General features: G+C 44.2%; 1 protein-coding gene across 1 annotated transcript in view; it reads left to right on the plus strand.

Annotated features, from left to right (window-relative positions):
* The window catches only part of Cd59 (CD59 molecule (CD59 blood group)), a 17,566-nt gene that overhangs the window by 1,539 nt on the left and 6,302 nt on the right, over nucleotides 1–9,725 (plus strand). The window contains exon 2 of the mRNA XM_021155503.2: nucleotides 6,712–6,790. Within this exon, the coding sequence (XP_021011162.1) occupies nucleotides 6,730–6,790 (61 nt within the window). The 5' untranslated portion in view covers nucleotides 6,712–6,729. The remainder of the gene's footprint in view (nucleotides 1–6,711; nucleotides 6,791–9,725) is intronic.

The raw sequence follows: 9,725 nt of genomic DNA on the forward strand, positions 1-9,725 counted from the left end.
TACTGGTTAGTTCATATTGTTGTTCCACCTATAGGGTTGCAGACTCCTTCAGCTCCTTGGGTACTTTCTCTAGCTCCTCCATTGGGGGCCCTGTGTTCCATCCAATAGATGTCTGTGAGCATCTACTTTTGTATTTGCCAGGCACTGGCATTGTCTCACAAGAGACAGCTATATCAGGGTCCTTTCAGCAAAATCGTGCTGGCGTATGCAATAGTGTCTGCGTTTGGTGGTTAAGGATGGACCATCCAGAGACTGCCCCTTTCAAAACTTCTTATAGGATGATGATATTGCAGCTTTATTCGTTATGATATGCTCAGCCTTAAAGTACATCCCAAGCTCTGTGTGGTCGCAACCCAGGGTTGAAGGTGTCTGTGAATCCTGTGGAAACTGCTGGTGTTCAAATCTTCAATCTGGCTGGGGATGTGGCTCAAGGTAGTGCTGCATGGTGGCCTGGCTTGCATTCTTCATATTGTAAGAGTAAGAGTAAGAGAAAGAAAAGAAAAGGAAAGAGGGGAGAAAGGTAGGACATAATGTAGGCCCTTTTGTATTTGTTTTTGTTTGTTTTGTGTGTGTGTGTGTGTGTGTGTCTGTGTGTGTGTGTTTCCCTTAGCTGCGTTTATTTTGGAAGCTGAATTATAATCTCCGTTTATGTTCACAGTTCTGATCTTAATCTATGCTTGAATGCCAAGCCGCCATTTTCCAGTAACGAGGTTGCTGGTTATAGCAGGGTTGGGGGGGGGGGTTGTTCTGGTTTTTGTTTGGATTAGGGTCTAACTTTATTGACCAAATGGATCTAAAACTCTCGGGTCCATATGACCTTCCCACCTCAGCCACCCATATATTGAAGACAGTAGGCACATGCCATCACGCTTGGCTTATCTCTCTCTCTATTTTTTGTTGCTGCCAAATGAATAAAAAAAAATGAGCTTACAACACAAGTTATCTTACAGTTCTTTTATCTAACTGGGGTCTGACTAGGATCCACATACTGAGCTAAAATTGAGAAAGCAGGCTGGTTTCTTCCTGCAGGCCCTGAAGGTTCCATGACCTTACTCATTCAATGGCAGAATGACACCTTTGTGACTGGAGACCCCAGATCTGATTTCCTTGAGAAGTGTTTGTTCCTGAGCACTCTTAGCTTCTAGAAGCAATGAGTATGCTGTGGCCAATAGAGCTCTCCCTGCTCTGAAAGTTAGCAATATTAACCTGAGTTTGTATGGTTCTTATCTCCTGCCTCTGCCTCTGTTTGCTGGTGTTATCTCCTTCCTCTGCCTCTGTTTGCTGGTGTCTGACAACACAACCCAGGGAGGTTCTGCTCCCTTCCTCTCCCTTCTGGGCACCCTGTAATTACACTGGGAGAATGGAGTCGTCCACAATAATGTACATAACCTTAGGGTCATTTAAAGCCACCACTAGAGCCTGCCTGTAGTCACAGGTTTTAGACTTAGGGCCTGGTTTCTGGAAAAGAGATGTTACTTTGCCTGCCTGTTGCTGCTGTCTTAGGACTAGCTCTCCTTGGTTCTCAGTTGCTTAAAGTGCAAGAAGAGATTGCATTTATCTTATACTATTGTTGTAAGGGTTACATTGGTATGTCAAGAATGCTAACACTATCCTTGGGATTTAATACTTGTCCCCCAAACAGAAGTTACCTAGCAATCAGGCTTTGTTTGGTAACAAGTCACATCAAGTAGTGTAATCACCTGGGCCCTGAAGAAAGACTCTTCTAATTATTTAATTAACACTAACAGCTCCTTTTATAGCCCAGCTGGGAGAGTCAATTTTAACTCCTTGAACTAGGTTACTGTAACCCAGGAGTTCTCAGTGTGGCTTCTAGGAATATCTGCAGCACTTGGGAACTGTGAGCAAAGTACACTGTTGTGCTGTGGTTTAGGCTTACCCAGACTCCAGGGTGGAGTCCACTGGTCCTACTCATCATGGTCAAAGAAATTGAGAACCAGTGTTCAAGCCCTCATTTTTGTAGTCTAGGACACCACCCATCTGCTCACAGTGGGCTCCTAAGGTCCTGCCTTGGGGATGACTGGGAAGGGGTAGTGACTGAGGCCAAATCTTGTTCACAATAGTAAGTATGCCCTCAGAAAATTCACTAAGCACTCAATAATAAATCATTATGTAATATGACAGGAGCTTTCCATCTGATTCTTTGGATTTTTTACATGTCCATGTAAGTAAATAAGTTAATGTGTTTTGTTGTTGTTGTTTGTTTGTTTTTTAAACTTGTATTTGGGAAGCTGGATTCTTCTTTTCTTTTCTTTCTTTTTTAATGGACAACCATATTACAGTCACACCGCATTTTCTATCTAACACTATGACAAAAGTGTTTGCTACCCACAACATTACAGCAACTTAGTCAAGATTATTGTCCCTTTTGGCTTTCCCTTGGCTGGCAATAAATAAGCAATTTTCAGGTTGGACTTCTATAGAATGATTTTTTTTAAACTATAGCAGTCTTTTGACTTTCTTTAAGTTTTAAAGCTACATTTATTTCGTTAATCATTGGTATTAATGTACCACAGAAACTCTGTGGAGATCAGAGGACAGCTTGCAAAGTTGGGTCTCTTTTTTCTACCCCGTGGACCCTGATTTGAGCTCAGGCAGTGAGGCTTGGCAGCAGGCACCTTTAATCTGCTGAGCCTTCTTGCAAGCCCTGTTTGTTTTGTTTTTCATCTCTCACTGTCTTCTAAAGGAATCTTGTAGCATCTTAACTCTATGACTTCCACTGTCATAGAGAACAGTTAGAGGAACCGCTGTCTGGTGTGCTCTTTCTGCAGTGTGCCTCATGGAGCAAGGCAGTTAAGGATTGTGTTTAGAATGTCTAGCATGCAGGGATGGAGCTCAGTTGGTACAGCACTTACCTGGAAGATCCAAAGTGCACCCCTCATTGATCCTAGAAGCCTTCCTGGGAAATATGGGGGCTGACCCCCCCTCTCCCTTTCTCTGTGTCCCCTTCCTAGTTTTTAAAACGGTCTATAGATCAGCCCTGGTTCCTCCAGCATTTCCCCTGGTTTCAACAGCTGTAATTAGTTTATTTACGTTGAAAAAAATTCAGAGACATGGTGCCCTGACTGAAAGTTTAATGTCCAAGTCAGGTCTGAGCCTAGATCAGAGTAAATTCCAGAATAGTATATTAATCTTCATGTTTGTTTCTTAAAGTGCCACTTGACATTCTAGTCTCTGTTGAAATTTTAAAGTGTGTGTGTGTATGTGTGTGTGTGTGTGTGATTGAACCCAGGGTCTCCAGTCTCAGGTCTCATGTATGATATGCCTGGCATGCACTCTGCCACCGACAGATAAATCCTCAGCCCTTAAAAAATTATTTTTTGGTTTGGTTTGTTTATTGCTTTGTTTTTGGTTTTGTTTTTGTTTTGGTGATTGTTGTTTAAATTTTTGAGTTATGGTCTTGCTAAGGTACTCACATTGTCCTTGACCTCAGTCTAGTCCAGCAGGCTTTAAAGTTGTGATCTTGTCTAAGTCTCCCAAGCAGCTGAGATCACTGCCTGTGGCAGCAGGCAGGCCCTGCTGAAGTCTTACTTTTATATTTTATTCCCATAGAAAATGATTATTAGCCACTTTACAAACTACAAACTGAAATAGACAATTTGACTGTTCTGAGGTTATATAAATTGGAGACAAATTGATATTAAAATATAGTATCTCTCTTTAGGATTACTAGAAACTCATCCAGGCCCAAATATGGGAGAATGATTAAATAACTGTTTTCAGACCAGACATAGGAATCAATACACCCATCACACACACACATACACACACACACACACACACGGATGTAAACATGAAACATTCTTTACCTCAAGTAGCCAGTTCAGAGAGCTTGTATATGTTTTATATCCAATCAGGTAGGGTAATAGAAAAATAAAAAGAGCCAGGCGTGGTGGCGCACACCTTTAATCCCAGCACTTGGGAGGCAGAGGCAGGCGGATTTCTGAGTTCGAGGCCAGCCTGGTGTATAGAGTAAGTTCCAGAACAGCCAGGACTATACAGAGAAACCCTGTCTTGGAAAATCAAAAACCAAAACAAAAACCAAAAAATAAAAAGAAGCTGCACATGAAGTGCATATGCGTATATATCAAATGGCCTTGTGCACTGATGTCAAAACGAAGCCATGACTACATTTCCAAGAGTAGAATGCTTGGTGTGGTGCATTGTGTGGGAGGTGGAATGGCCACTGGCCTGAAGCTGCATTGGAGATACTTTAAAATGTGGAGAGTCACAGCCGAGCAAGATAACAATCCTCCTTTCTTCCCAGTCCTTTATGTTTTGCCTCCCCCAACCCCCAAGTCCACTCTATAATGGTTTTTATAATTAGAAACCACGGGAAAAAATTTCATATTACACATTCCCTTTTCAATAGCCATAGATCATTATCTATATTTTAGTAACTCCATTTCAGAATTCCCAAACCAAAACACTCAGTAAAAAATGTAACACTTTAACTGTTGGGAGGATCCAAGAAATGCTGCCAATCCATCTAAGCCAAGTAGAAGACTTGTCCAGAAGGCTCAATGACTCCTTTTTTGAAACATGCATTGACTGCGACTTCTGCTGCTACTATATCAGTATTATTATTGTTGTTGTTATTATTATTAATTATAATGATTATTGTTGTTGTTTAAAGATACTGCTGGTAGGCAACCAGCCAGGCATAGGAAGCAAAATAAGAATCTGAGGACCACCTTAGATTAGAAGCTCAGATCTCTTTCACTCCTCTGCTCCCTAATGCTGACCTCACGCTTCCCACTAACACCCCCTCTCTGCCTGGTTTCTTACTCTTGGGTACTGTGGACTTCTTAGTCTCCACGGAAGTGACAGCTCCTCCTTCTCCTCTTTAGGGTGCCTTCTTTATCCACACAGTGTCCCTCGAAGTACATCTAACAGGTCCCACATTTACTGGATCAAGAGTGGAGGTCAGAGGTAGCACACAGCATATAAGTGGCCAGAACAACCCTAGAGCGACTCAAGACTGTGTTCAGAGAACTCTGAACTAGACTTAGAAGCCCCATCCTTGAACTGATTTCTGTTTCAGTCTTTCCAGTTCTTTCCACTGTGCCTCATCACAGTGCACATCTGGGGAAGGGGTTGTGTGTATTCCCACAGTGTTATTTATGTTGGGTACCTTTCCAAGGGAAGTTTCTAGTGTTGGAAGCTCCTGCTGATCTGATACCTTCCCAGTGTCTTTTGGGATGCAGAACTGCCTTCCCTCCTCCCCTAATGCCAAAGCCTGACCCATCGGGTCCATACTTCCTGAAGGCATCTGAGGCCCTCCTGTCTGTTTGAGGACTTCTGGTCGACACTCCCTCTCTTCGCTCCCTGCAGTAGTTCCCTATACCCCAAGCCCTGCCTAACCTGAGTCTGTAAATCATTCTTTGTGCTCAGAGCCCTCCCAGCATGAGTAACCAAGCAGGAATCCGACAGCACACTGAGGGGATAGGTGGAACACAGCTTGTAAGGACATGGCCAGGCCCTTGAAGTCCACACACCCCATGGTGGCTCAGCATGACTCAATGGACAGGGCAGACATTGCCTTTTTTAGTTTCTCACTCTTCTCCTCACTGTGGCCAGCACAAAGACACAAAGACTAAAAGCTGATGGCACACCCAGAACTCCACATTTCTTAACACTGAAGACATAGGTAGCTTTCCCACCACCAATTCCCTGTGTCTGCCAGGCCTGAGCCATGGCCTGTGGTCTAAGGAGAAAACCATGTAGAGCCCCATGGTTTAAATGATGTGCCACCTCCCTGTTTCAGAGTGGGTCCCAAGGTATATACTTCTTAAATCTACTCCCAACAGTTGGCATGGAGGAAGGTTTGAAACCATCTATGCCTTGGGTGTTTTTGGTTTGGTTTTTGTTTTTTATGTTTTGTTTTTCCGACTGATAGGAAAGTTCCAGGCATTTCCATACTTGGCTTCTTGCCTATTGCTTGTTGCTAGCCACCTCTGCATTTGTGCAGTGCGGTCTAGTGATCCACGTTACCCAATAGCCACTTTCTTCCCTAAATGACACATCAGCCTTCTGTGTACACACGGGCCTTCTGTTTACACACAGCCTTCTGTGTACATACATGCCTGCCTGCCAGTGCCTTCTAGAGTTCTGCTTAGACCCTTTAATCAGTGGCCTGGCTTAGGGCAAGGGTGCTCTTGTTCAACCAGTAGCTTGGGCAGGGCCATGAGAACTGAAGCTGAAGCTACTCCACGAATCAGTTGTCTCACATTTTGGTTAGACCAAATGACATGATGGGAAGTTAGTAGTTTCTCTTTTTGCTGTACTGAGCATGAAACCCAGGGTCTTAGGCATGCAAGATAAGCCTCCCAGGCCCAGGGGAGGATAGATTTATTCCCTGTGTGGTCATGAACACTGGCTTCTATGGACTAAGTTTCTTAAGGGGCACGTGCACGTAGAGGGTCAGAAGTGGGTTAGGAGAAGTTCCTTCAGGGTTGCTCTTCTTCTCAGGATGAACGTTTCTTCACGACCTGAGGTCTTGAAGCAGGGAGAGAGGACTATTACAGACCTCCTTAGAACTTCTCTTACTTTATGCATCCTACCCCAGTGGAAGTTTCTTGCCTGTTCTGTTAACCTTCTGTGCATTTTGCAAGACCTCCTTGGATTCTAGCTGGTGGTTTTAGAAATCCCTAGAAGGTATCTTTAATCAGTGACAACTCTTATTCATTCCAGATTTGGTGGCCCAGCACAATGAGAGCTCAGAGGGGACTCATCTTACTTCTGCTTCTTCTGGCTGTCTTCTGTTCCACAGGTGAGTGACCAGGACCTCCTGATGCCCCTGGCCATGATGCTACTTTTTCTTGGGCCTTTGGTAGTCTGGGTTGGTGGCATTGGCCTCTAGTCTCTCCTCTTCTCGTGTTCCAGGTCCTGCTTGTGTGCCAGTTTTGGGGTGCCTACCTGAGCTAAATCCTGTTTTTCAGAACTGTTTTAACAGGGGTGGAGAGATCAACTTTCTTGTCTCTCCACGTACTACTTTGGGATTCCAGCAGATGTCATCCACCCTTAGAACGCTACACAAGTCCTTTCTGAAAGATCTCAGGTGTGGGCTATGAGGGAGACACTGGGTGGAATGTCCTTTTGGGTAAGAGTTTATTCAAGTTATTAATCCCAGGGATGTACAGACAGACAACAAGTAGCAAGGACGAGGAGGGTAAGTGGAGGCACCTTCTTTACAGGTCTCAAAGGGTGAGCCGGGCTTTCTCTGATATGGGGTGTGTGGCTTTTGCCACTCCTGAGTCTGACAACCTGAGGTCTCTGAACTTCCTTGAGGAAGTGAAATGGAGCCTGCCAGCCTGTTAAAATCAGGGCTCCTGGGTTTAGGGATTCATATGCAGGCTCTCAGTGAGGGACAGGGTTGTTCCCTTTACAGGAGAAAGCTGCTGCAGCAGGAGCAGGCTGGGCTGGGTTCTGACCCCTGTGGGCCCACTCTGAGGTCAGCCCTTCTGATCTCTGTCCTTCCACCCCACCCATTTTCCTGTGCTACTGAGATAATGCTCATGATGGTGGCAGCAGCATCTAAACAAACTGAAGCTGCCCATTTTAGTCTAAGCATTTTATGCCCATTTTAGTCTAAGCATTTTATGTGTATTCACTTATTTAACCCTCATGCAAATTCAGCAGCTCATATACCTATCTCATCTTTTGCAAATGAAAAAGTTGAATCCCAAAGGGGTTATAAACTTATAAATAATACAAGTTATTTTGGTTTTGGTTTTTCAAGACAGGATTTCTCTGTATAGCCCTGGCTGTCCTGGAACTCACTCTGTAGACCAGGGTGGCCTTGAACTCAGAAATCCGCCTGCCTCTGCCTCCCCAGTGCTGGGATTAAAGGTGTGCACCACCACGCCCAGCTACAAGTTATTTTGAATGCATGTAATAATACCCAGAAGTAGCATGTCACAGTGTGACCACAGCCTGACCCTGGAGTTCCTGGTTCCACTCACTGAAGGTCACTTCCTGGATGCTCTTTCCTTAGCTACTTTTCCATTTTTGGGACACCCTTTTCTTGGCTTCTGAAGAAAGTGGTTCTGACTTTTTTGTAACAATGGAAACACCAACTTTGTGTTATTATAAAGAGCAAGGGTTATTTTTCTGCCCACGTCATATTTTTACAACACCCTAGCCATTATTGGCTTTTGGGGGTGGGAAGGGTGGTGGTGAGAAAGACACAGCAATACAATGAGAAGTAGAGAGGGAAGGTTGCTGCAGGGTTTGAGGGTTAGTAGCTGACTGACTTATATTCCTGACTGCTTATATACCAGGGACTATGCCAGATCATCTCCTTTGTTCCTAGCTAACCATGCTGTAAGAGGTCAGGGAGACTGTCCACTGTCAGTGGAGAGGATGGAAGCAGAGTCACTTGTTCAAGGGGGCACACTGTGGCGTGTTCCATCTAATGGCTTCCTTCCTTGCTCCCTTCTCTTGACTGCTTTTGGAAACCCTTGTGGTGTGCTGTAAGGGGGTTCACCTCTGTCATATCTATTTCATCCTTAATTCTTCTTCCTGTAGCCCACCACAGTAATCTACACCTGTCTGGGGACTGATGGGTTTGAGGCCATGGGCTGCCCTGACACAAATCTGGGATATACATGGTCCTCTTCCTCAGAGAATTTGAGTGTGAGGTTAAAGGCATGGGAGAAGAAAAAGGACAGACTGAATCTTTGTTTAAATTGCTATTGCCTAAGACCCTAGGAATCCTTCAGGAGAATTTTCCGGGTCACATGCCAGTGTGTCAAAGGCTTTTGACCAAAGAAATAACATTTGATCCTTTGTATTACAGAAAGTCAAATAGTACAGGTTTTTCAATTGTTAGAGTAGGATAACCTTCTCCAGCAACTAGGGTAAGAAGTGGCTCAGAGAGACAAGCCCTCCCCTCTATACTGGCCCAGTCACAGTCATCCATTGATTTAAGACCTGTCCTCACCCCCTATGGTTTCTTGAGACAGGGTTTCTCTGTGTAACAGTCTTGGCTGTCCTGGAACTTGCTTTGTAGACCAGGCTGGCCTCAAACTGAAGAGGTCCACCTGTATCTGCCTCCTGAGTGCTGGGATTAAAGGTGTGCACCGGCACAGCTGACCTGACCTTTCTTATAATCTACATTGTTTACTTTTCCCAACTCAATGAAGTTAGAAAACATCTTGGCTAAACCAGTCTTGAACTGATAGTCTGGGTTCGAGCCTCAACTCAGTCACTGAGACATTTGCCATGTAACATTTGTTACATTTGTTAATATCTTAGCTTTAGTTTTCTTTTCCAAAATGGGAATGACATTTCTTGAGCTTGCTATTTGTAACGATTGTATGAAAGGCCTAGCATATATGTGCACAGACATTGGAATTTCCCAGCATTGGCATTGACCTTGTCCTTTCCATCCTAAGTCTTGTCCCTAAGCCACATGAACTCTGACTGCAGCTAGTGGACCAGTTCATTTCTGTGGGTGATCTTATAAACTGGCCCTAAACAACTGGGCTAACACAACCCCTTTCCTTCCCCATTCTTTGCTTCTCATATGTATGTATCTATACCTAGCACAAGGAAAGGACTGTAGAGAAATGGCATCCTTAGGTTTCTCATGTTGATGCTGAAGGAGATAAAGCAGAAATGTCTGATAGAGTTCTGATGGACTTTGCCACTTTATTGTTGAGTATCCTTCCATAGTTCAATGCACCTCTCCAGGTATTGGTCTT

This window comes from Mus caroli, chromosome 2 (genome assembly GCF_900094665.2).
Source record: "Mus caroli chromosome 2, CAROLI_EIJ_v1.1, whole genome shotgun sequence".
Classification (NCBI taxonomy): domain Eukaryota; kingdom Metazoa; phylum Chordata; class Mammalia; order Rodentia; family Muridae; genus Mus; species Mus caroli.